Source organism: the organism of the source record quoted next, unplaced genomic scaffold (assembly GCF_019419815.1).
Source record: "Pyrus x bretschneideri cultivar Hongxiangsu unplaced genomic scaffold, Pyrus_bretschneideri_v1 Contig28, whole genome shotgun sequence".
In the NCBI taxonomy this organism is placed as follows: domain Eukaryota; kingdom Viridiplantae; phylum Streptophyta; class Magnoliopsida; order Rosales; family Rosaceae; genus Pyrus; species Pyrus x bretschneideri.
In genome coordinates, this window is record NW_025999590.1 from 525,534 (window position 1) to 553,382 (window position 27,849).

The 27,849-nt window shown below is 36.8% G+C and overlaps 2 protein-coding genes and 1 non-coding gene across 3 annotated transcripts; all 3 read left to right on the forward strand.

Moving 5' to 3' along the window:
- Positions 1-4,214: 4,214 nt before the first annotated feature.
- Positions 4,215-6,407, forward strand: LOC125479155. The gene is made up of 5 exons (XM_048588205.1): positions 4,215-4,665; positions 4,771-4,898; positions 5,001-5,113; positions 5,399-5,584; positions 6,188-6,407. Exons 1-5 carry the CDS (start codon positions 4,310-4,312, stop codon positions 6,215-6,217), a joined length of 813 nt encoding a protein of 270 aa, XP_048444162.1. The 5' UTR covers positions 4,215-4,309; the 3' UTR covers positions 6,218-6,407.
- A 416-nt stretch (positions 6,408-6,823) lies between these two features.
- TRNAE-CUC lies at positions 6,824-6,896 on the forward strand. The gene has a single exon. It is a non-coding gene; the product is annotated as a tRNA-Glu (tRNA).
- Positions 6,897-9,545: 2,649 nt separating this feature from the next.
- LOC103951500 (AP2-like ethylene-responsive transcription factor ANT) lies at positions 9,546-27,611 on the forward strand. Its single transcript, XM_048588514.1, has 10 exons — positions 9,546-9,563; positions 23,828-24,353; positions 24,457-25,057; positions 25,305-25,387; positions 25,558-25,566; positions 25,663-25,751; positions 25,835-25,908; positions 25,997-26,047; positions 26,146-26,222; positions 26,533-27,611. Exons 2-10 carry the CDS (start codon positions 24,062-24,064, stop codon positions 27,210-27,212), a joined length of 1,956 nt encoding a protein of 651 aa, XP_048444471.1. The 5' UTR covers positions 9,546-9,563; positions 23,828-24,061; the 3' UTR covers positions 27,213-27,611.
- The last annotated feature ends 238 nt before the right edge of the window (positions 27,612-27,849 follow it).

Here is a 27,849-nt window from a genome sequence, read left to right on the forward strand (position 1 = left end):
GATTTTTTTTTTTAAATTCACTTATATTTTTTCTAAAAATTAATTCAAAATACGCTTTAAGTCATTTTAAAAATAATTTCAAAAACAAACCTTAATAAAAATTTATTAAGCGGATTCTAATATTCAAAGCTTATGCCACATGCAAATAATTAAAAATATGAGAAGCGATTGATTAGAAAAATGATTAACGTGGATTCTTATGTTCACATATCCTTCATGTTGAAATGAAAATTTGGACACGATTTTCGAATATTCGCACGCAAAGAACCCAAGGATTATATTACTATTAATTGTAATTAGTTGCCTCTTGCTTTACGCATTGAGCTACAAAACCCTGCATGTGACAAGAGTTCTTGGCATTGAGTCCTCAACTGGCCGCGGATGTGTTGAGTGCCTGTTTTTGTGTCTCATTTGTTTCTATTTTTTTAGTTACTTGATTTGCGTCCATTAATTTAAACTAAAATGAATTTTTATTACAAATGATCTTTAAAATTGACTTACATCATCAAGATGGTCTCTGAAATTGAAAATTAATCAATGTAGTTCTTGAAAATAGGTGTTACAAATCAATGTGGTCCTTTCATCACAATTCTGTTAAAAAATATATTAAGTGCTGATATGGCACATAAATGAGCCCCATAAATAGTTTTTTCTCACAAATAGTCCTTCAAATTGACCCATGATATCAAAATGGTCCCTGAAATTGACCCGCGACATCAAAATGGTCCATGAAATTGAAAATTGATCAATGTAGTCCCTCAAATAAGTGTCTGAAATCAATGTAGTATTTCTGTCACAATTATGTCAAAAATTTTGTTATGTGCTGATATGACACATAAATTGGTCACACAAGTCTAATTAAATTAAAAAAAAAATACAAATAGGCTTAATAATTTAATAGTTAATAAAAAATTTGTCAATACAAAAACCCAATCTTGCAATCACCTCCGATCCCAATTCACATTTCTATACCTCCTTCACTCTCTATTCTCTAAAAAAATCTCCATACACCCATTTTTACACACTTCGACACCCTTCATCGAAGTGAACTTGGATCGAGATCACCTTTGGTGATGGCTTGGCCCATTGGCAACAACTTCTAGACCATCACCGTTAACATTTAGGCGATCAACATCCTCACAACCTTAATCTTGGAGAGCTTGTTCGGCGCTTCCATAGTGGTCTAGTGATGCAAGGAATGATGAGGCATACCTTGAGATAATGAGGTTATAATCGAGGTGCGTCCATTGTTGGTTGAAAACTATTTTCACACCCCCCTCTTAGGCCTTGGTTAAGTCTTGTGCCTTTGAGAATCTATGGAAGGGAGCTCTCTTCGGAGTATGCCCTACTATAAAAAAAAAAAAAAAAAATTTCCATTGTGCACAAAGGGATTTAGGCAACTTTTTTAATTAATTATTAAACCCACATCAGCACATAATAATTTTTTTTACAGAATTATGACAGAGTGATCGTATTGATTTACAACACCTACTTTTAAGGACTACATTGATTGATTTTCAATTTCAAAGACCATATTGATGGTGTAGGTCAATTTCAGGGGTCGTCTTGATGGTGTGGATTAATTTCAGGAACCATTTGTGATAAAAATACGTAAATCTTGTGGGACCCATTTATGTGTCACATCATCACTTAACGGAATTTTAAACAGAGTTGTGAAAGAATGACTACATTGATTTGCAACACTTATTTTCAGATACTACATTGATTGATTTTTAAGTTCAAGACCATTTTGATGGTGAAGGTCAATTTCAGGGACCATTGTGATAAAAAAACCCAACTAAAATTTAACACCATTAAGTTTAAAGTGTGAAGTGTCGACTTAGTTCCTGAATTATCATCTCAATGAAAATTAGGTTCCTAAATTATTTTTCAGTAAAATAAGTCCATAAATTCATTAAAAATTGTCAATTTCATTCCTATTATTATATTCAAAGCTATTTTATCTAATTTTTCGTCAACTTAAATCACTTGACGCACTTTAGAATGTAATACCAACATTTTCTCGCTTATAAACCCTTAACATTTCATATATATTGTGAATCTAACGTCTAATTTACCCTTCAAATTTAACTCCATACACTATTTCTTTACGTAAAGTTACCAATCTACCCTCCAATGTGTACCACATGCAAGTAACGTGACTTAAATCAACGGAAAATTAATTATAGTAGCTTCGAATCTAATATTAAGAATGTAATTGGCAGATTTTTATAATTCAATGACTGAATTTTTTGAAAAAAATATTTTAAGGACCTAAATTTCATTCCTATTATTATATTCAAAGCTATTTTATCTAATTTTTCGTTAACTTAAATCACTTGACGCACTTTAGAATGTAATACCAACATTTTCTCACCTATAAACCCTTAACATTTCATATAGATTGTGAATCTAACGTCTAATTTACCCTTCAAATTTAACTCCATACACTATTTCTTTACGTAAAGTTACCAATCTACCCTCCAATGTGTACCACATGCAAGTAACGTGACTTAAATCAACGGAAAATTAATTATAGTAGCTTCGAATCTAATATTAAGAATGTAATTGGCAGATTTTTATAATTCAATGACTGAATTTTTTGAAAAAAATATTTTAAGGACCTAAATTTCACTCAAGTGATAATTTAGGAACTAAATTGACAATTCACCTAAGTTTAAATATATGAAAAAAATACAAAACTAACATAAATAAATAATACACAAACCAACAAGTAACATCAGTAGCCATCGGGCCACTCGTGTCCTCCTCCATCATCCTTCCATCTCAAGAACTGATTCTATAGCCACAATCCACCACATCACTCCTCTCCTATAGGCTATATCACAACTCCTTACCCACATATTACTTATCCTCAAATGTTCAAACATTGTGTCTTTGTTGCTGCAAATTTTTGATTCCGAGAATGGATACATATTCCCTACACCCCTACTCAAGAACAATAAAATTGGAAGATGAGTTATCCATGTATCTTATGCACTAAAAAGAGAGAAATCGTATTGAAAACTATAAAAATTGAAACCCATAGAGCACAATTATCAAACTCAATTTGATGAGTGATCAAGGAGAGGAGGAGACGAATGAGGAGTTGGTGGTGCTAATGGTGGTTGAAGGAAGGGTGAACGACTGGAATGGGGGTTGGATGTGGCTCATGTGATGGTTGGATTTCGGTGAGGCGACGAAGAAGGGGTAGTGGACGGTAGGTGTGGTAGCCACCGAAGTCGTGTGAGGGATTTGTGTGACTGCTATACGAGAAGAGAATCAAACTTTGGAGGAAAACTACGATTAAACTAAGAGTTAGTGCCACATATGTCATGCAATTAGTTGGGGTACTATGCTCGTCCATTTTGCACCCAATTTCGAATTTCTCTCACTCCAAATTATAGTATCATAGGATATAATGTTGTAAAAAGGAAAATACTTTGTCCTAGGAAGAAACTAAACGGTCAAATTTCTCTCTCTTGTTTTTTTTTTGTGTTAACCATGATGAGGAGACGTGAGTATAATCACAAGGTCTAGAACGGATGCGATCTCCCTATTCACTCGAGTTCCAATACGCTTCCCGTATTTAGATTTATTTAGAAGTAGAATATATATCATTTTTATAAAAAATAATATGATTGGTTGTATTGTTCATTGGGCCTTGTAAGCCCAAAATAACAACAGCCTACATGCAACTCAAACAAATAGCATTTGGGCCCAAACCCAACTTTCATATATAAACGATCTTTGCTTGTTTATTTGGGGAATAGGGATTTGAACACAGAACATTAGGTGTAAGAGTACAAACTAAATATAGAAACTACTGAAATCCAATAAAGGCGTAAAGTATAAATTAAGATATTTTTATCACAAATGATAGATGCATAATTTGAGTTCTACATTTGTACTCTTTTGTTTGAAATCGATCAATGATGTCCTTTACATTTTTACTATGCTGATGTGGCACATGTGTCGTTCCAGAAACTCCCTCATGAAGCTCCACATGGATTAAACGAAGGGTCATTTTTTCAAACATGGTTTAAAATTTCAGAAACCATAAAACCAATTTAGAGAAAACCCTAAATATAGACCACAAAATTCTTTTCCAAGAAGAGAAAGTTAAATATATAAACCAGAAAAATTATGAAATATCTTCAAAGCGAAAGGCCCAAAAACCAAACCAGACAACTAGACAAGAAGAAGAAGAAGAAGAAAAGGTTTGGGCAGCGCTGCGCTCGTGTGGGTGTTGCTATAGCGAACGAGTGTAGGCAGCTGAGGAGCAACCCACGGAATTGAAGGGGCAAAAATGCTAGTGCTCGGCCAAGCTCCCGGCGGAGCCTTATCAGCCCGGCGGTGTTCTCTCACTTCCCCGCCAAAATTCTCAAACCCAAACCCTCCCCTCTTCTCTTCCCGCAGACCCAGCAGATTCTTCTCCAATGTAAACCCTTCAAAATCCCTCAATATCACGCTCGTAAAGGCCAACGGAGGCGTCGACTCGGCTTCCTCCACTGCCAAACAGGGCTTCTCCGCCTCATCACCTCCTCCTCCTCCTCCGCCTTCCGTCGATAACCAACCAGTTTTCGTGGGTCAGGAGAACATACCTCTAGAAGGCGTGATTCAGTTCGAGAAGCCCGATTCTTCTGCTCGTTTACGCAAATGGGGGTAATTTCTAACTATTTCAGGAAGAACCCAGTTTGTGATTTTGTTCAATATTTTTGTTTATTGATTGATTTTAGCTTGTGGGTTTTGATTGTTTGTGGGTTTCAGTCGTGTAGCATTGCTTGCTGGTGGGGATGTTTTGGCATTGCTTACGTTTGCTGCAATTGGAAGATTCAGCCATGGATTCCCCGTTTTCGATTTCGAAACACTGCGCACGGCTGACCCTTTTATTGCTGGTATGGTTGTTCTCCTTTGCTACTTGTCTTGAGCTTGAATTGAAAGAAAGCATGGCCTTTGTTTTTTTCGTTTTGAACTAAAAGCCGAATGTGGTTGAACAGGGTGGTTTTTGAGTGCTTATTTCCTCGGAGGCTTTGGTGAGGATGGACGTGGAGTCAATGGACAATCGAAGGCTCTTACCGCTACGGCTAAGTCATGGGCCTTGGGAATTCCAGTAAGTTCATATGCTTGGTTTGCTTCGACTTCCCTAGTTTTGTTGAGATTATTGGAGTATTAGCTTTGTTATTCAAGAGTTTCATTTATCATTTTTCACTTTACTTTGTCACACTTTTAGCTCTGGCATTGTTATTTTTGCTGTCTCTTCTGATTGCATTACTTCTTGTTGTTGTCGCTTTACATGCTGATTGCATTACTTGTTAATAAGAATTTAGAGTATTATGTTTGCTAAGGCACCGACCCACGTTTCAAAATTCATTTTTCTTTTTACTTCTTTCGGCAGCTTGGGATAATCATAAGGGCATCAACAGCTGGCCACATTCCGCCAGTCAAATTCATGCTTGTAACAATGGGGAGCACTGCTGTTTTACTTATTGGATGGAGATCACTATTGTATAAGTTTCTTCCCGGTGATAAGAGCAAGAAGAGTGATGTATATCGCCGCGGTAACCCATTTGAATTGTTTGAGGTACAGCAACACTTCCTGCTTAAACAGTTTTTTTGAAAATTATAATATCATAATTCCAGTACTTTGCCTCGACAAATCCAACTTTTCATGGATAATTTCATTGGATACAGTCAGAACAGCACTCGTTCTCATGGTAGGGAGTACTAGAACTGTTCTTTGGTTTCGGAAACTGTTCAGTGTCGTTGCATAATGTGCATAAGTTTGAACAAGCTAAAGCACCATGAGTAGCCTGAACAGATGTCTAAAAGTCTGCGCATTTGGAGTTGGTTGATAATTGATATTGTAAAACTATCCTTCCAAGCTATGACCTCAAATCGTTTGTTGAAATTAACTTCCCTGAAACTGCCGAGTGCATCGGATGTTGCATTACTTTGAAATGATAGAACTTAAATGTTTTCCTTGCAATCCTCTTGTTACACTTGGTTAATATTCTGAAATGATGGAGAATAAGCAAATCTTTTCGTATGCTTGATAGAGACAACATATTACTCTTGCCTTTGAATATAACGGTAACTCTCGTTATTCTTCATAATTTCTCTCCCAGTTTTGAAATTTCGTTTGACCTTCTGTTTCTAACGTTCAAATGTTCATAATTCGTTGCAGTTGCTCACTTCATTAATACGAAGGTGGTGACCAATGACAGTTCATTCGATCAGCCAGTATCACGTGTTACTAGCAATCCTGGCAGCAGTCGCACTCGCTCAAGATAGTCTTGGATAGAAATGTTACCCCCCAGTGTGTTGTTGTGAAGCAGACACACAAATGTAAAGATAAGAGAACTGATCAATTCATTAAGAAAGTGCTTTTCCAGCACTCACTGTCACTGGTGTTCTCCGATTCTTCTTATTCCATTTAAAATGTCTTTTTGGTAGTCATTCCTGAAATAAGAAGTACAATGCAGTGGAGCTTTGAATCGTAAACATGGGTAACTGCATGTATTTGTATATGGTAAAGGTGAACAAAGCGTCTCGTAGCTCAAATGTTAAGAGTATTTATTTTTGTACTTGAGGTCCTACATTCGGATTCCCTTACCATTGCTTGTCTCACCAAGGAGAAGAAAAAAAAAAGAAGCGAAAAGGTGAAAAGGAATTAATAGCAAAAAGAAAGGATGCTGAAATTGCAATTTGAAGCCATGGGAAATAACTGAACCAGGCTTATGATTACTTTTTCGTGGCAGCTTGTGGGAAAAAGCCCATTGGTTCAATTATTATGAAGTCTACCACATAGAGGACTATCAAATCCGTTGTAGTCTAGTTGGTCAGGATACTCGGCTCTCACCCGAGAGACCCGGGTTCAAGTCCCGGCAACGGAATTATTTTTTAATCTTTATATTTTATTTTTTCCTCCTTCCTTCTCATTAATAAAACACGAGCAAAATGCACCCTACGGGTGTGCTTGTGAGAGGTTTAAATTTACTTAATTTTTAAATAAAATATGCTATATTTACATGGTTGAGAGAATGACGTAAAAACAGCAAAATATATGCTGCATGTAATTATTAAATTGTCTACTATTTTTATTATATTTTTAATTTTAGTGAGAGGATTCAATGATACAAACTACGTTGAGAAAAATTAGTCTGTTATCCTATTTGGAGATGAGCTCGTTTCTCCTTTAAAAATGCACCAATTATATATTAATGCTTGTTCATTTAAAAAAAAATTCAAATTAAGAGTTTTGAGTGTGAATAATAGTTTCTATAAATGAGAGCTTTATTTATTTATTTATTTTTATAATAATGAACACGTGTCAATGTACGTTTGGTGCATATTAAAGGGAGAAACAAACTTATCTCAAAACCTAGTAATATTTATTAAAAAAATGATACAAACAATAAATAATAAGTTATAAAAGAAGCATTTTTTACAATAGAATAAAAAGAACTGAAAAATGAAGAAAGAAGATTAGACATGCATGGTCAAAAAGGAAAGGGTAATAGCTGGGGCGTAAGAGCTGGCATAAGTCTGCAGACTAGACTATGGTGTTAGATTATGCTGAGACTGAGAGGTAGAAGGCAGAAGCAGCCTATGGCTGTAGCCGTCACCAATGCCAGCCTAAAATGTCCAATCTGCCAGAGCATGGCTAAGAACCACTTCTTTTTCCTTCTGTTCTTATCTTAATTTACCTAATAACCCATTGGGTTGAAATAATTTTTCGCACGGTTGTTTGTTTCAGTCATGGTTGACAGTTTTGACCTTGGATTGATCCTGTGATCATGAGTTTATGATTAAGTAAGACTCAACTAGATTCTCATTGGGATAATAGCATTTTATAATGGCTTCTTGAAGAAGTGTGTAGTCAGGCAACGAAATTAGAAATTGTTGAGACAAACAAATCCTAAAAATCAAGCTAATCATCCTAAAGTTATATTTACATATCCGTCGTCGGTAATACTGCAGTTATTACATTTCAAACACAAATGGGGATGGTGGGTTTTGAAAAAGTCACAGTGATTGAAGGTGTTCTTGAAGACCAGAAGAGATCTCAGCAAATGTGAGTTACAGTCACAGGAGTCCATGAGAAGGGAGAAGAAGATCATGGTGTTGTGGGAGTAGAAAAAATAGAAAGCAAAACGGTCTTGTGTAGATTTAGAAGAATCACAAAGTCGGATTCTTGATCTTAAGGTCGATTTCCATGACCGGAGGTGTCTTGCTCCTATGTGGCTTTGCCACTGTCTGGTACGACTAAAGTACAAGCTATCCCATGCTGCTTTTTCTTTTCTTTTCGTTTCTTTTTTCTCTTTTTTTTGCTGTAAAACTTAAAACTCAAATAGGACTATTTGATTAGAGCCGTTTTCATACTAAATTGGCCTAGTATGGTGTTGTGAGATTAAAATATATACAATCTCGTGGTTTGTGAAAGTTGTTTTACATATGACATGGTCGACATACGTTATGAAAGTTTTTTCTAAGGTGTTTGATAGAAAGAATTATGTGAAGAACTTGAATTTGGATGTAAATGTAGAAAGAAGTATGTGGCGTGGGGGTGACTTTCTTTTTCGCCACATTCCTGGCATGGGTCAGAACATGTCTGGACCTAAGAACCCATAATTCTATAAAAAGAAAACATCCTTCGTCCTCTTCATCCATTTCAACAAGCAAAAGGGAAACCCGAAATGAATACATTTGAAAAAGCAAGCTATGTGCCTATGCTGTTGTGCTACTATGCACCAGCATCAAACATTAAAAGCACTTCCCAATCGTAGAGATTGTCATGATGATAAAGTCCTTCAAAACTGGACGAATTAGAAGTAAATTAACCTACCGACCCAAGTACGAAGATCTTTAATTTGTTTTGAATTTTTCCAACCAATTATTGTACACTCTTGAGCAGCAATGTTTTGATGATTTCATACTATGTACAGTAGTAAGGTATGTTGATTTTCTTAAGTTGAAGCGTTACTCGTAATTAGAATGAATATGCATGTGGACTGATTCTAACCAATCATACTTAAAAGAATTATAAAGTTAAAAAAAAAAAAAATCAACTCACAACGCATTCACAACTATAAAGTAATGAAGTCTGAACTGATTTTGATTATTTACGCTTGTAAGAATCGTAATGCCATCAAGAATCCATGATCAAGCTCCACACATGCGCTACTATATCCTTCCATTTTCATCACAAATGACCTACTTTAAATAACGATTATGGTTTTTTTAACAATCCTTATCTACTAATTATAATTAGAAGAGGGCTAAAGTTGTTTTTGAACGCGAACTAATTCTAACCATGCATGCAAGTTTGCGAGAAGCATAAAGCTAAAACGACGAAGATTAACTCGCATGCACAAGTATCCTACCATTTCCATCGTAATTTTCTTTCTTAGCAATCGTCTTATCTCCTAATTAGAAGTGTATCAAAGTAGCTAGGGTACTAGGGAATGAAAGAGAGAGAATCTAAGGTGATTGTGACATGACAGATAGGCTTGGATTTTGACATGTCACGAGAGAGAGAGAGAGAGAGAGAGAGAGAGAGAGTGAGAGGCAGAGAGACAGAGAGAGGCATGCATTGCATTGCAAACAGGAAAACAGCAAGAGGAGCCTGAGGAGGAGTGACACAGCAGCAGTAGCAGCTGCTGCTGCAGACCTAATAGGTCTAGATAGCTAGAGAGGGTGTAGTGTAGAGCTACAAATGTACTTCTCACAGTGGAGTTGAGTAGGCATCATCCATCCAGTGATCTCATAATCCACTCTCTTTCTTTCCGGTTTCTGCTCAGTGCTCACAGTTGCCTTGGCCTATGTGTCTTTCCTTAGATTTTCTGTTCCTCACGTGATTCTCATTACTTCCCTCCCCCTCAATTAATTCCCCCTGTCACTGCATCTACATACGCACACTATTTTTCCACCATTTCACACCTGGAAATCAATTTCAAACTATTCAAAAGAAACTACCGCGACAATTCTAAACACAACACGTGGTATTGCTAAAAGTTCATACAAATACAAGTATTGATACGTGCATGATTAAGAATCGTAGTATGAAAATCAACTTCAAACTTTCAAAAGAAATGACTGCGACTGCTCAAAGTTCATAGAAATATAGGATTGATACGTGCATGATTAAGAATCGAGCGATATTGTTCAAGTGTAGGTTAACAACTTAACACGAAGACGACATATATACAGGTGGATAAACTGGACCACGACCCATTGCCACCCCTCGGGCCTAAACATTTGAGGTTGGACCATGCCGAGTGATGAATGATGTAGGCTGATAGGAAAATTGTTAGTAGCAGTTAGTACTAAATTGAGTCTTTGCAGTAGAGAATTGTTAAGGCTGATAACCAAAGATTGTGTTGTTGATAAGGCCAATAGCCATTTATAGTGAAACAAGGTCGATAGCCATTTCTAGTGAATTTCAACAAGGCCGATAGCCGAAGTGTATTGTTGGGTACTGCATATCATCTGTGTTCTTTCATTACAAGTTTCTTGAAATATCATGTCTGAGTCCGTGAAGATTGAGGGGTTGCTGGGAATGCTTACAGTTAGGCTTCAAGATGATAATTTTGTGAAATGGAGCTTTCAATTTTAGTCTGTTCTGAGAGGTTATGATTTGTTTGATTTATTCACTGGAGATTCACCATGTCCACCAAAGTATGTAATCAATACAGACATTGGAGTTACTACAGAAATTACTACGACATATAAAGATTGGGTGAAGAAGGATCTTGCATTGCTAAGTCTGCTCACTGCCACCTTTTCTGATGATGCCATGGAACATGCCATTGGGTGCAAAACTTCACAAGAAGCTTGGAACTGTCTACAAGAAAGGTTTGCATCTGTATCAATGGTTCGTGTGAATCAACTGAAGAAGAAATTTCATACTGCACAAAAATGAGGAAACTCTGTGGACAAATTCATGCTTAGACTCAAAGGGATTCGAGATCAATTAATTTCTGCTGGTGAAAAGATATCAGATAATGATTATATCATTGTTGTTTTATCTGGACTGCCTATTGATTTTGAAGTAATCAAGACAGTGATTCTTGCAAGGGATTCCATAATGTCACTTAAAGATTTTCGAGCACAATTGTTGGGTGCATAAGCTAGTATTGAGGCTCGGATTTAGGTTTTTTCCAACTCCATGTCTACAATGTATGTACAAGGCGATGGGGCAAGTTCTAGCAAATTTCAAAGAGGAAACTAGAGTTATGAGCATGGAGAAAGTTCAAATTCACAAGGGGGTGACACTAGCTCAAACTTTCAAAGAGGGTCAGGTTTTGTGAGTAATGGGAATAGATTCCAACAAAGGGGCGATTTCTCAGGGAATAACAGAAAATTTAATGGGAGTAATGGAAGAATTTTTCTCTGGAAACAATACCTCAAAGTCTTTTTCTGGAAATTTCTCAAATAGATTTGGGAATAACTCAATGTCTGTTACTGGGAACAGTGGAAATAATTCATATTCTGGGAATGGAAAAAGTTCTCAATTCTTTGGAAACAATTCGGGCAAAAAGGATCTTGGAATGACAATACCAACTATAAGAATGTTATCTCACCTGAGTGTCAAATATGTTTAAGGAGAAGACACACTGCACCAAATTGTTATAACCAGGCTAATAACAATGGACAACCCTCAAATTTTGTTGTGTGCCAAATCTGTGGAAAGAAGGGTCACATTGCCCTTGAATGCTATCACAAGAACAATTTCTTATACCAAGGTAATCCACCACCACCTTCCCTTACTGCTTTGTCTGCACAAACAAATATGAGGCAACCAAATACAAATGTTATCAATGACAATGGATTCAATGATGCTGAAACTTGGATTCTAGACACTGGTGCAACACACCACATGACGGCCAGTGCTACCAACATTAATCAAGCTGCACCATACCATGGAAATGAGAAGATTATCATTGGCAATGGGGAAGGTTTGATAGTCAAAAGCATTGGTTCCTCAGCCATTACTAATTCCTCCGATAAATCTCTTATGTTGAAAAATGTTTTACATGTTCCAATGATAACTGTCAATCTATTATCTGTTAAGAAACTGTGTAAGGATAATGGTTGCTGGTTCATATGTGATGATGTGATGTTTTTTATACAGGATAAGGCCACAAGGGTGATTTTATATCAAGGAATGAGTGATGGTGGGGATTTGTTCATAATTCCAGTTAATGCATTTTCAGATTCATTTGCTGCGAGGTTGAATAGATGTGCTGCTTTCATTGACAAAAAGGTCACTACTTCAGTTTGGCATCAATGTTTTGGACACCCTTCAAAAGAAGTTTTACAAGCTATGTTAAAATCTGCAAATATATATGCTAGTATAGATACAACTCCTACTGTATGTTTTTCTTGTATTCAAAGGAAAATGAGTAAGCAACCATTTCCTAGTACAGAACACAGAGCTAGTTATCTGTTTAAGAAAATACATAGTGATATATGGGGTCCAGCTCCAAGTCAATCTGTACAAGGTTATAAATATTACATAAACTTTGTAGATGAATATTCAAGGTTCATATGGATATTTCCCATGATAAATAAATCAGAAGTTTTCTCAATTTTTGTCAAATTTCAAGCTTTTGTGTTCAATCAATTCAATGTTACTATAAAATGCTTGTAAACTGATGGTGGAAGGGAATACATGAGCAAAACATTTGTGGATTTCTTGGCAAGTAAGGGTATCACTCATATGATTTATTGTCCTCACACCTCTTAGCAAAATGGACTTGCTGAGAGGAAACATAGGCATGTAGTAAAAACTGCAGTCACACTAATGTCTCAAGCTAATCTTTCTTCAAAATTCTGGTACCATGCATGTGCATGTGCTGTGTTGTTAATTAATAGAATGCCATGCAAAGTGCTACAGATGAAATGTCCATATCAGTTGGTGTTTGGTCACAATCCTGAAGTTTAACAGTTCAAAATTTTTGGAACTGCAATGTATCCTTTGTAAGATCCCACATCGTCCAGGGGAGTGGATTATATAAGCCTTATATGTATATTCTCATCTCTACCTAGCACGAGGCCTTTTGGGAGCTCATTGGCTTCGGGTTCCGTAGGAACTCCGAAGTTAAGCGAGTTTGTGTGAGAGCAATCCCAGGATGGGTGACCCCTTGGGAAGTTCTCATGTGAGTTCCTAAAAACAAAACTGTGAGGGTGTGGTCAAGGCCCAAAGTGGACAATATCATGTTATAGTGGAGTCGAGCCTGGGATATAGTGGGGGCCCGGGCCGGGATGTGACAATTTGGTATCAGAGCCAATCTTTGGCCGGATGTGTACCGACGAGGACGTTGGGCCCCTAAGGGGGGTGGATTGTAAGATCCCACATCGCCCAGGGGAGTGATCATGTAAGCCTTATATGTATATTCTCATCTCTACCTAGCACGAGGCTTTTTGGGAGCTCACTGGCTTCGAGTTCCGTAGGAACTCTGAATTTAAGCGAGTTCGCGCGAAAGCAATCCCATGATGGGTGCCCTATTGGGAAGTTCTCGTGTGAGTTCCCAGAAACAAAACCGTGAGGGTGTGGTCGGGGCCCAAAACGGACAATATCGTGCTACAGTGAAGTCGAGCCCGGGATGTGGTGGGAGCCCGGGCCAGAATGTGACATCCTTTCTTAAGACCATTCAGTAGTAACAATTTACAACCGAGATAAAGTCAATGTGTATTTTTGGGATTATCTATTGGTTACAAGGGAGTGATTTGCTTTGATCCAAACACTGGCAGATTAATAGTGTCACGACATGTTATTCATGATGAAGATGTCTTTCCATTAAGTCTGTAGTAAAACCAAGGCAAAGTGATAGGTGTACTTCAGTTCAAGATAAGTCAGTTCCTGTGATGATTCAAATGCCAATTCCACAAGTACAACAGTCACAATATGTTCACAGTCAGCATTCTGGTGTAATGTCTATATCAGAAGATACATTGCAGCCTAGTCATAGCAACATTAGTACTAAAGAACGATCTGAGACATCGGCTATGTTAGATATTCATCCCCATCACCATCACTCTACAATAACAGAAGATATATCACCCTTGTTGCCTGTCCATCATAAGTCACAACTTAAGGTAATTCTTCCTATATCTCCAGATTCTACAGATATAAATGCCAATTCTTCAATGTCAAGCGTAAATACTTAGCATCCTATGATAACAAGATTAAAGAGTGGAATTATCATGAAGAAAAATTATGCAGCTTATTTGTCAACATTTCCAAAATTGCAGTCATTACACCTTATTGAAGATGAGCCATTTTCTGGGGGTTTCTCTTTTCTTACTGAAGTGAATACTTGCACAGAACCTTCTTCATTCAGAAAAACATCTAGTATACCTTAGTGGCAACAAGCCATGCAAGAAGAGTATGATTCTTTTCGAGCTCAAGGAACATGGAGTCTTGTTCCATCACCTCCAGATAGATCAATTATGGGCAATAAATGGGTATACAAAGTGAAAAAGAATCCAAATGGCAGTGTGTCTAGATATAAAGTTCGGCTAGTTGCTCAGGGGTTTTCTCAGGAGCACGGAGTAGATTATTCTGAAATTTTCAGCCATGTGGTGAGACATATAACTGTGAGAATTATCTTAGCATTGGCTGCAATGAATCATTGTGATTTAAAACAACTGGACATTAAGAACTCATTTTTGCATGGAGAATTGCAGGAAGAGGTTTATATGAAACAACCTCAGGGATTTGTTGATCCATAACATCCAACACATGTGTGCAAACTTTTGAAATCTTTATATAGTCTCAAGCAAGCACCAAGGGCTTGGAATTCAAAATTCACAAGCTATCTTCTTGCTATGGTATTCACTGCCTCATCGTCCGATACAAGCCTATTTACAAAGAAAGATCACTCAGATATTGTCATTCTTTTACTTTATGTGGATGACATTATTTTGACTAGATCTAATCCTGCAGTAATTCAATCAGTAGTGAAGGAACTCTCTGAGGTGTTTGACTTGAAAGATCTCAAGAAGCTGACATATTTCCTAGGGCTGTAAATTCAATATAAGGCCAATGGGGACATATTTGTAAATCAGGCCAATTATATCACGGATCTTATTCACAAAGTTGGAATGGATTCATGTAAGCAAGCTCTAACTCCTTGCAAACCACACAATTCGATGTTAGTGATAGAAGGAACATCACTTGCAGATCCTAGTGTTTACAGAAGCTTGGTTGGATCATTGCAATATCTAACCTTTAATAGGCCAGATATTGCTTTTGTAGTGAATTGTGTTTGTCAATACATGACAAAACCAACTGATATACATCTTGGAGCTGTCAAGCGAATTATAAGGTATCTTCAGGGTACAATACAAGCTGGAGTTGTTTACTCAACTATTGCAGAACCATGTCTCAGTGCATTCTCTGATTCTGATTGGGCTGCTAACTTAAATAGCAAGGAGGTCAGCGACTGGCTATGTTGTATTCCTTGGAAACAATCCTATTTCTTGGCAGTTTAAGAAGCAAAGCTCAATTTCCAGAAGCTCAACTGAAGCCGAGTACAAAGCTCTTGCTCACACTGCCTCCAATATTGCTTGGGTTATGAATGTTTTGAAGGACTTGGAGGTTTTTCTACCCAATCCACCTGTGATCTTCTATGACAATATGTTAGCTATTGCACTAAGTGCAAATCCAGTGTTCCATTCCAGAATTAAACATCTTGACACAGATTATGACTTCATTCGAGACAGGGTACAACAAGGAGATTTGGAGGTTGCATATGTTCTAACTGATAAACAAACAGCTGATGTGCTTACTAAAGGTCTTCACAGTCCTACCTTTGTTAAGCATTGCTTCAATCTCAAATTGGGAAACCCAGTTGAGATTGAGGGGGGATGATGAATAATGTAGGCTGATAGGAAAACTATTAGTAGCAGTTAGTACTGTTAGTAGCTATTAAAACGGTTAACAGAAAGGTTGTTAGGTAGTTGGTTTTGTTAAAAATAGATTGCTTAGTAGTGTAAGCCATGTGTGGCTATAAGAAAATGTAATAGCATCAAACAAACAATGGAAACTTGAAATGTAATATTTGAAAGTTCCCAAATTAAAAGCAGTTTATGCATAGTACTCATCCTATTCAATAGAAACTGGTATATTAGCAGCAGAGGTAGCTGGAAAATGACAGCAGGTAATCTTTAGGGTTTGGGCTTCTTGTAGAGGAGGCACTGTTACGCCAAAGACAAAACTGTTTTTGCTGCCAAAGAAACTAATTTAACACTCTGATTCTGTAGAAAGCACACTGCAGGTTCATCCTTCATTTCTGCGAATTTCTATCGACTTTTGCACCACAAATACGGTTGGTGATTACGAAGATTCGAAGAACATGTCTTGATGAATCAACTAATTTCGATTTAATTTCATTAAATATACATGCTATGGAGTTAAGTTGCTATGCGACGAAAAACTTGCATGCTAATATTGTATGAGTAGGACATGATTGACCATATACATGAGATGAATGTTGCATGCATGCATATGCATCAAATATTTACAAGATTGTCTTAGTGGCGCATGGGCAATTATACATGTGAGACACGAGTAGCATAGAACGTGTATAACGAGTTTATGCAAGTTTTTCTACAACAGTGGAGAAATAGTTAACTTCTCTTTTAAGTGATGTTATTAGTTAGTGACTAGGGGGGGTGTTTCTTTGTTAATTTAAGAATTTTGGTGTGTGATTACTGGCATTTTAACTGTTAAATTTTCTACTGTTCGACTTTGCTCAATTCTGTTTTGTAATTCTATGGTTCTTTCTGTTCTCCCAGAGGTCCACATCTCTGACTAATTGAATACTACAAAAAATGCAAGTTACAAGCTTAAGACAAATATTGTCTCTTTTGTGCTTCTGGCATCCCACTTTTCCCGCCCTTTTTGTAATCCATCTATTAGTGGTATAATTAAATAATAATTAATAAAATTTTGTTTTTTATGAATTCCCCATGATAATGTTTAGAGTTACAAAGCAAAAGAATTCCCCGCTAAGCTTAATTAATTAGACGAATTCCCCGTGATAATGTTGAGAGTTAAGCACTATGTGCCCATTGATCCCATAACATTTGCGTCACTTAAAAGTATGGTCAAATAGTTTAAATATGGTTTTTTTTTATTTGTCACACCCCGGATCCAGCTCCAAAATCCTTATATGATGTAAAAAATAATAAAATAAAAACTCTTAAATCCCTCATCTAACACAATCGCAGCTCATTTAGTCCATGTCTTGTCAAATAACTCATCAGTATCAAAAAATGTGAGGAGTGAGCAACAACCATCATCACCCGTAAGTAGAATATTTAATATGTCAGTCAAGCAATGTCGCTTTACAATATAGACAATAGAGTATTTATATAAAACAAGTTAGTTTTTCATTTTATTTTACTTTTACTCACGGGATTTATATTTTTTTCACCGATTCTGAGTTTGGAGCGTGACATTGTCAAAATCAAAGTTTATGCAAAATTAGATTCTAAGGGTATGCATTTTAATGGCATGCACTATTTGACGGGAAAAAGTGAATCTTTTGTGTCCGAGTTCGGATCTTCCCTTGCACAATTTAAATAATTTTAATATAATATATTGTACAATTTGAAGGCTTATGAAACTTTTTGTGGTATATTCACTAATTCCCTCGCAAGCTCAGTCAAAATGTTCAAACCAAAATCATTCACATTTGAAAATCTGTCGCCATGAAAAACTTTCATGCAAAAACAACTCCATGTAGCCACTGATCCCACTCAAAAAGAAACCCCATAAATAACAAAAAGGCAGATAATGAAAAAGTAATTTACATAACTTCCTGCCATTTTCAGACGAAGAAAAAAAAAAAAAGTAGGAAAACTTGTTAAGATAATAAGTATTAATACAAAAATGACACAAACACGAGTTCTCGATTTGGACGCGTTTATTTAAAATAGCATGAAACCAAAAAGATGGTAGGAAATCGCATTTGCAAAAAGAAAGCTCTTTTTTAATGGGCCTTTGCTCATCATTTCTGGAATATTTCACGCATATCACAAGACCCACGTCCCACTTTTTGTCTGGAAGCAGGTGTTGACTAAACACTAAGTTCCTTATTACTCAAAACTCAATTGGCTACTTTTTTTTTTTTTTTTTTTTTGGGTAAACACTCAATTGGCTACATATGTTGAATACTAACCGACCGATTTAACTTTTAGGTCTGCAAATGGTGGTTTATGAGATTTCGAATGTGTGGTGCGAAATTTATAAAAAAATTATTCCTTAAGATAGTTTTTCAAAAAAAGTAGGATAGTGTATTAATATTAGAAAGTAATAATTTAAATCAAAATAAATTATGGAACTCATTGATTGTAAGTTTACAAATATCATTAAATGAAAATAAAACGAGCTAAAATCATAACCTTTATTAAATAATAAAAAACAGTTCAATCTTAAACAGTCAAACAAGAAAAAAAAAACTTCTTACTTTAATGTTTTACTTGAATATATAACATTATTATATAATAAAATTGAAAGAAAAAAAACATTTTTAGAGTGTTATTAATTACATGACAAAATTGGTGGTGTTATTAGATGACAAAATTTTTTGGCTCTTCGAATTTGGAGTCATGTGTAATTGCACATTTCGCTCTCTCTCAAAACCGCCTTTGGTCATTTAAAATTCTTACATCATCAACTAACAAACTTTGAAATAAAAATAATGAGCGGTTTTATTGCTAATTGTATCGAAATCTTCTGTATAAAACTCTATACCTCCTATACTTAGGCTGATCCAAGCATTTGATCATGAATCATTCCACAGCCAACTCTTATCTTATACTCAAAAGTATATTAAAACCCTAATTTATTCTCAAAGCTGTGAAAGGGAGACGCCATGTACATGCACCTGCTTTGGACTCTTACCTATTTGAGCAAAGTTCCACTCTGATAACAAATTACCTGATTTTAGAAGTTTAGCCTTAAAATTATGTATGGTGTGACTTCCTCATACAAACTTTTAATTCAAAACAGGTTTTATTATTCCTCCCTTGTTTTATTCCGCAACATATTCCACACCGCAAAATTTGTAACTGTTAAATTTTGATCAACGTACAGTAAAATATTTTTTTTCATACAGTATTATACGCTGTTTCTTAAAATCAATGTCCTATAAATTTACTGATTTGGTAATTTCCAGAAAACGTCAAGATCGCTGCAGCAATTATCACCAGTTTCATTCCAATCATAGGAGCATTATGCGAAACCAAACCGATAAAACCAAGGAAAATGTAAGTTGGATTCCAATTGATAGTTACCATATCACAGCTCTGCTCTGACCAGAAAAGGTAAAAACATTGCTGTCACACCTCATTCACTCCAATCCTTTTCAAAAAACCCAATCGTTGTGTGAACAACCATTACCACCTTCTTTTGGTACTTTGGTTCTACGCCTTTTAGTTAAAACGGTGATTGAAATTGATATAATTTTCAGTCAAAACCGGATAGTTGTGAACAGTCATTGCAACAGAAGAAATATCATGTGGAATTATTATTGACACGTTAAAAATTTAACTATACATCACAAATATTTTATTTTTACAAAATATTTTTATGAGATATGGATAATTAGAATTTTAGAATGCCAATGGTAATGACGGATCCATGATTCGAATATTGGGTTGTCCTAGTTATAAAGGTCCAAGTTTTTCATATAGAAACAGGGCTCGGAGTGTAAAGCAGCAAAAAATTTCAGTTTATTCATTGAGGTATTTCATCAAACACTTGATGAGTGATATCAAGAGAATTTGTCGAGTGTTGTCCACATAACCTGTCGACATATGCATAGCAAGTATTACATCAAACACTTGGTATGTACAAAGTGACCCGTACAAAACATATGAAGTGTCCTTGAAGGACAATTACATGTATATTTTCTGAACTCCAGATAATTCTAGGGCCACCTAGTTTTGAGTATGCATTCATCTCTAGCCAATAATAAAATAAATCACCATAAAACAATTTCTTTTTTCTTCTTTTAGTTATTCTATTCTTTTATGTTACCATTTTTCTTTCCCATTTCAATGCACTACGACCACAAATATTGTAATTTATTTCTAAAGTCGTGAACTGAATTGATGGTGCATTAATATTACTTTTGACAATTATGTTCTATCTTTTAGTGTTGGATGTTTGTGAGTAGTGAATTGTTTGGTGCAAATAATTTTTATTTTTTAATTCAATTCCGAATTCAAATCTTTCAAATTTTTAGTATAAATAAAAATAATGACATCGCTTGTATAACAAAAAAATAAAATTAATGTCGAATATTTGGCAAGTAACACAACTAATCAATTATAATAATTACGCATCAAGTTCGTCATCAAAGTCAGGCGAACCTAAGAGCAAGTCCACCAGGGACCAATAGGCCGGGACCCAGCATGAAAAATGGACCAGCCTCCCCTCTTTTTGCTCCAGCCAAGCCGAATAGGCTAGCACCCAACCCAAGTCAGCCCAAAATGTGCTAAGCTATAGGATGAGCCATCTGATATCAAGCTTACGTCAGCCTAATGTTAAAGGCCACTGAAATTTTTTTGTGCCAGGCGTGTGCGAAACACGCACGCATGGCCGCTCGTTCTGATAAGAAAACATGGGCTAGCCTACATGCGCAAGCACCCTAACGGCTATGATGGGGAGGCCACGTGTTTGGTTCTGGGCCGATGGATTTCCAATGACTAGTTTTTCTGGACCGTTGGATTTCCAATGGCCAAAAAAATTTGAATTTGAAATCCAACGGCTAGTGATGTGGCTTGATCTGGACTGTCTGATTCAGAGATCAACGGTCCACGTTTTTCCCCCCCCCAAATTTTTTTTTTAAAAAAAGGCACAACGGTCAGAATTATGACCGTTGGCCATGTGTCAACATATAGGTTGTCAGAGATTTGAATCTTTTTCAAATCCAATGGTCCAGATTAATTAACTATATTAAAATTATTTTAAAAATGTTTAAAAAATACATAAAATTTTTTTAAAAAAATCTATAAATACCTAACCCTCATCTTCCACCTTACACCACATTTCAATATTTTCAACACTTTCTACCAAAGCTTTCATATACTTTTTGTGTGAAATAAATGGCTACGGTCCAGATCTTACGTTGTGTGAATGCTAGGTTCACATTACTCATGACTCGATTACGTTTTCGACCTTTGGTAAATGTCGTTTGCAAGGTAGTACGGTCCTTTATATCTATGACCATTGACCCAATATGTGACTCTGGGTGATTTTCCTTGCAGCACTTCGTGAAAAACTGGAGATTGGGCAAAGACATTTAGGTCATTTTGAGCTCTGGGAACACAAAAAATGCATGTCAAATCCATGTATCAAATGAAGCCACCGCTTCCAAAATGATACTTTTGGCTCTTTTTCTGTTGCCATAAGCTCCTTGCCACGCACTTGGACAGTTTTTCCAGGTCCAGTGCATGCAGTTAATGCTTCTAATTATGCTAGGGAAGCCTTGCATCTCACCCTTCCTCAGCAGCCTTCGCATGATCCCTTGGCGTGGATGTCCAAAGGTACTCATTGGTATAGAGGGCTTCGATTTCGGAGCAAAAACGCATCATGGACTCTAGAATAGTTGATTTTCCCATCCTCGTTATCTCATCCACTTGATCTGCAGATACTCCATATGCAAGCATCCTTAAGGTAGTAGTAATTTTTTGCTCAGGAATAAGACCTTGAACATGAAAAACATCCTTTTTTTTTTGCACAAAATAGGGATCATGGTTGCAAATAGCACTCATGATTTTGTCGAACAAACTTCGTTGCATTCTAAAACGACGTCTAAAAACATGATCAGGGAATACACAGTTGAGGATAAAATAATCGTCCAAAAGACCTCTACCTCGTTTTCCCCTCTTTCTATCCAAGTTTGCAACACATCTTATTTAACCCACATCTTCCATGACAAAGCGGGAATGTGAGGGCCTCTGCCTTTAATGTTCATCATCCTCATCCTTCTTCATTGCGAAAGCCTTATCTCTACCTTCTTCGAGATTGAACAATTTTTCCTGTTGTGACAATAATCTTTTCTGTTGCTCCTCAAACTGTTTAGATAATCTCCTTGAAGAAGACATTGTAAGAACTCAAGATTTAAAAACAACGAAAAAGGATTCTTAGCTAAAAAGAAGGATTGAGTTTGGTGTGTGAATGATGATGGATGTAGGGTTTATATAGACAAAAAAAAAATAAAGGATGAGGTTCTGGATATTGCCACGTGGTACTACATGATTGGTTGAAAATCTTATCGAAATCTTGGCTAAATTATTGTAAACAGATAGTGGCATATGGCGTGTCAGGATTGGTTAAAAATCTAATTGGAAATATATCCACAAAATAGTACGTTCAGATAATAACACGTGACGTGACAATATTGGTTGAAAATTTTATCAAAATCTTGGCCAAATTGTTGTAAACAGATAGTGACACGTGGCATGACAAGATTGGTTAAAAATCCTATACGAAATTAAAACTAAATTTAACTAAAATTTATTATTTATAAAAAAAATTAATAATATTTTAATAAATGGTTAGGTGCAAACGCATTTTGTAGGGATGTAGATCGTTTGTGCCAATGTATTTTTTAGGGGTGAAGAAACATTTGACCAATTTACTGTTCATGAAGCCCATCACTCTTTATTAAATAGATTAAGGGCTAGTTTGGTATTGCTGTGCTTTGAAAAAAAGCTACTTCTGCTGTGCTGTAAGAATAAGCAGCTGTGAAATAAAGCAGCAGAGTGTTTGGTAAACTTTTTTGTAAAAGTGCTTTTGAAAAAAAAAGCAGTATTAGAGTGTTTGGTAAACTTTTATGTAAAACAGATGTGAAAAAAAGCCAGTTTTTCAAAGCTGGGTTTTGCAGCTTCTTGTTTTTGGCTTTTTTTCATCCAAAACTGTGAAAAAAAGCTGAAGCTGAGTGTTTACCAAATACAAAAACAGCTCCTAGCTTTTTATGATAGCAGTTTTTTTCAGAATCACCTCAGTACCAAACCAGATCTAAATTGGTTGAATGCCAGCGTATTTTTTTAGGGATAGACTTGCTCTAGTAATAAAGTTTTTCAGTTTCTTGGTTCAAGTTTTGCATGCTTGAATTCAACCGAGCTAACTAGAATACTGTATTCCTCCTGTATACGCGTTCGAAAGTATGAAAAACAAAAGTAGAAAAGAAATAAAAAAGCATTATTTCTAATTTTAATTTGTAGATACTTTGAGCCTGCAGAGGGGCACAAAGGCTGTACTGTATGAAGTGACTAGATGGGGCAGCGTCCTGCTCGTCAAATCCATCTTAAGGCCCTGTGACTGTAAAAATAAAGCAAACTAGTTTTGGATATCTGACTTATCTCTCTCTCTGTCTCTCTGTCTCTCTCTCCTCTCCCTATTGGCTACCACATACCCACTAGATTCAGCTGACTACTGTAAATGAAGAGGGAGAAGAAAGATTATTAAAAAGGATTGAGAATAATAATTTCTGGGTTTTATTTAGGTTAGTGTTTCTGGGTTTATTTGGGTAATTAATGAGGAAACTTGAGAGGGTTTTGTATGTTGGATTAAGGGTTTTAGTGATATTGGATCTGGGATTTTGGTAGGGTTTAAGAGGAAAAGGAAAAGTCGTGGTCTTTATCACATACACAGATCCCTATGGGATATATGCTGGGGATGCCCTTCGGCATTTTACTTGCTTGCCAAAGCCTTGAATATATTTATATTCTTTTTGTTTAGTTTCAAGAGACCACAGGTTTTTCTGTCTTTAGAGAGAGAAACACGGTGGGAGAGAGAGAGGAGAGAGAGAGAGAGATGATGTTATATATGTGAGTGCATAGAAGGAAGTGTTTCTGAAGTTCAGAAGCTAGAGAACAAAAAACCAAGTTCTTCTTTTTTTTATGGGGAGGGAGGAGATTTTTGACATGATTAGGTTATTTGGTGTCAATGATTGAGTAGATTTTAGAAGTAAGAAGTTGAAATCTAAAAAACCCAAAAAAAGGAAGAGAGAGAAAGAAAGAGTGAGTGAGGAAGATGAAGTCCATGAATGATCATAACAATAACAACAATGGAAGCAGTAACAGTAACAATAATAACTGGTTGGGTTTTTCACTCTTACCCCACATGAAAATGGAGGCTGCTGCTTCTTCCTCCTCCTCAGCTACCCTCCCAAGCAACAGCAGCTTCTACAACCTCAGCAGCTCTGGGCTCTGCTGCTATGGAGTTGGAGAAAATGGTAACTTTCACTACTCTCCTCTCTCTGCAATGCCCCTCAGGTCAGATGGCTCTCTCTGCATCATGGAAGCTCTCAGCAGGTCACAAACAGGTACTTTTCTTCCCTCTCTAAAACCCAAATCAATATTTCTCTCTCTCTGAAAAATGCTTGAATTCTATACAGCTTTGATATATTTTTGCTTTTTTATTTGAAGGAATGATGCCCAACACATCCCCAAAACTGGAGGACTTTCTGGGAGGAGCAGCTCATGATTATGTGAGTGAGGAGAGAGAAGCCATGGCTCTGAGCTTGGACAGCTACTACAATGCAGAGGCAGAGCAGCAGCAGAATCACCACATTCCACTCCATTCCAGTTCCTACTACTCCGGAATACCAATCCAAGGAATCTACCAAACCCAAATGGAGGAAGAACATTCTAAGAATACCCAAATGACTCAAATCCCAGAGGACTTGAAAACCTGCTGGGTTTCCAGGCAGTACTCTGCCCACCCAGCTCTGGAGCACCACCACATGAATAATGTAACCATGGTTGATGACAATGGCGGTTCTGGGTCCATTAATGGCGGCATGAACCGCGGCGACTTGCAGTCTCTAACGTTGTCCATGAGCCCTGGATCACAGTCCAGCTGTGTCACAGCTCCTAGGCAGATCTCTCCCACTCAGACAGAATGTGCAGTGGCAGTCATTGAAACAAAGAAGAGAGGATGTGGAAAGCTTGGCCAGAAGCAGCCTGTTCACAGGAAGTCCATTGACACATTTGGGCAGAGAACTTCACAGTTTAGAGGTGTCACAAGGTTCATCTCAAAACCATCTCTTCAATATTGTTATTTTACTAGAAATTTTTCCAATTTTCATTACATTGTTGTGTATCTCTCCTCGAGAAGTGATTTCGGCACTCTCATTTGCTTCCGAAGAAACTAGGGAAGTAGTAACTAAGGAGAACCGGAGTGCGAAAATCGTTTTGACTTTTTTTTCTTTCTCAGAGTGTTCTTCAAGTAACCTTTTTTTTTTTTTAATTTTGTTAAATTTTGCTTCTCTTAGGCATAGGTGGACTGGAAGATATGAGGCACATCTGTGGGACAACAGCTGCAAGAAGGAAGGGCAAACCAGAAAAGGAAGGCAAGGTCGGTCAATGAAAACAACACACTATTCTTACTGTTCTTTTGGGAATTATTTCTTTTTTACTGAATTTTTTTTAGGACCCTACCTGCTGCTGAAATCTGACTTCTGCTATTAATTCTTTACCTGTCATGTTTATGCTGCTGTTGGATTCCGTTCAAATCAAATAATGCAGTATATCTTGGTATGTCTTTTCTCTCCAACAATAATTTGGGATTTTAGTTTTAATTGTCACCTAATTTGTTGATTTGCATTAATCATTTGTTCGTTTGAACTGCAGGAGGTTATGATATGGAGGAGAAAGCTGCTAGAGCATATGATCTTGCTGCTCTTAAGTACTGGGGTTCGTCAACTCATATAAACTTTCCGGTAGGGTTTTGACTCTCGGAGTTTTTATCGGTTTGTGAAAGCTTTTTAGTAGCTGAAGTTTCATTCTCTTGGTCTTTTGGCAGTTGGACAATTACGCTGCACAACTTGAAGAGATGAAGAACATGAGCCGGCAGGAATATGTTGCGCATCTGCGAAGGTAGCGATTTTGATTTGTTAATCCTAGGATTTGTTTTCCAATGTTTTAGAATTTTTTATGAGTATTCATGAGTTCCTTTTATTTTCAGGAAAAGCAGTGGATTTTCGAGAGGGGCTTCAATGTACCGAGGCGTGACAAGGTTTTTCCGGTTTTGCATTAAACGCACCAAATTTGAAGGTTAAAGGGGTTAATATTGTTCTAATTTTGGTTTTGTTTTCTGATCTTGGTTTTCTGCAGACATCATCAGCATGGGAGATGGCAAGCTAGGATTGGCAGGGTTGCTGGGAACAAGGATCTTTATCTTGGAACTTTTGGTAAAATTCATAGATTGTTTGAATTCCTTTTCTTTTCGGTCTCATTTTCTAAATTTCATGAGGCTCTTTGCTTAAGCACTTTTTCAGAAGGACTTATTTTTACGGCAACTCTGTTCTCACACTTTTTATAAGGCTGATGAAATGTCTGCTTTTGACCGTAACAATGGACTTTTTTAAGGCTGTGTTAGAAAAGGACTTCCCAGCTAAAACCACTTATTAAAGGCTATATTTTTACTGCAAAGTTTTGATCTTTCTTGCAAAGCTAATTAATGCAGTTTTGTACGGAGTCTAAACTTGAATTGAATTTTAGGCACCCAAGAGGAAGCTGCAGAGGCTTATGACATAGCTGCAATCAAGTTCCGCGGCGCAAATGCGGTCACCAACTTTGACATTACCAAATATGATGTTGAAAAAATCATGTCCAGCAATACCCTACTCGCCGGAGAGTTTGCTAGGCGCGCCAAGGTGATTGAACCTAACATTGCAGCGCCAGCCATTGAGTATAACCCACCAACACAGAACAATGCGGAAGCCAATCAACCCGAAATCAACAATGGGAATAGCCTAGACTGGAAGATGGCACTGTACCAATCTGCAGCTCAGCAACAAGCAGACAGTTGTGTTCAAACACTTGATCAGAAATCGGTCGGTTCAGCGAGCTATAGAAATCTCTCATTCTCAATGGCATTGGAGGATTATATTGGAGTTGAATCCGTGCACTCAAGTCAGACAATGATGGATGAAACAGCTAGGGTGGGGCCTCATTTTTCGAATCCGTCCTCGTTGGTGACAAGTTTGGGCAGCTCCAGAGAAGCTAGCCCTGATAAATCGGGCTCCAACATGCTGTTTGCAAAACCTCCATTGGCATCAAAGTTTGTAAGTCCAACCTCTGCAGCAGCTGTTAGCTCCTGGTTCCCATCAGCACAGCTGAGGCCTGCTGCCATCTCCATGTCTCAATTGCCTCTCTTTGCTGCCTGGAATGAGACCTAGAAAGCTCTGATGTGTTCTGCTGAAATGTCTTCAAAGTTTTTTGCATGAACAAGGAAAAATGGGAAGATATTAGTTATGTTTGGGGAGGGAAAAAAAAAAGGTAAGGGTAAGTAATTAGTGGAGAAAGTTCTGGATGAATCAAAATGACAATTGTGGGCCTTGGGGGTTCCACTTTTCTGTCTGTAAGAAACTTTTTTCAAACCAAACCTTTTGGCTCATATGGTAATTATGAAGATCTTGCAAGATGGAGGGAAGTTAAAAAAAATATGGAGTACGACAGTCGTAACAGTCATATGATGAGCTGCTCTTATTAAGGATTGAGTTGTACCGTATTTGTGTTTTGTCCAAATTCATGTACGTATAACGTTCAATGCACACGTTCAATCTCTTTATTTTTCTTGATGAAAAGAGATTAAGGGGTGGTTTATGATTAAATGCAATGAAATTATGAAATGATGCATGCAACATTAGAAGTAGCCCTTGCATAATTGAAGTAGCTTTTCAAACTTTTTTAAGGTCCCAAAGTACAAAACCAGCTCAATGTTCTTCAATAATGCAAAAAAAGGAGTTTAAAGTCCTGGCTTTGACTCAACTATCTAATCCATGTTCCTCAATCTGCATAACACCATGATTACAA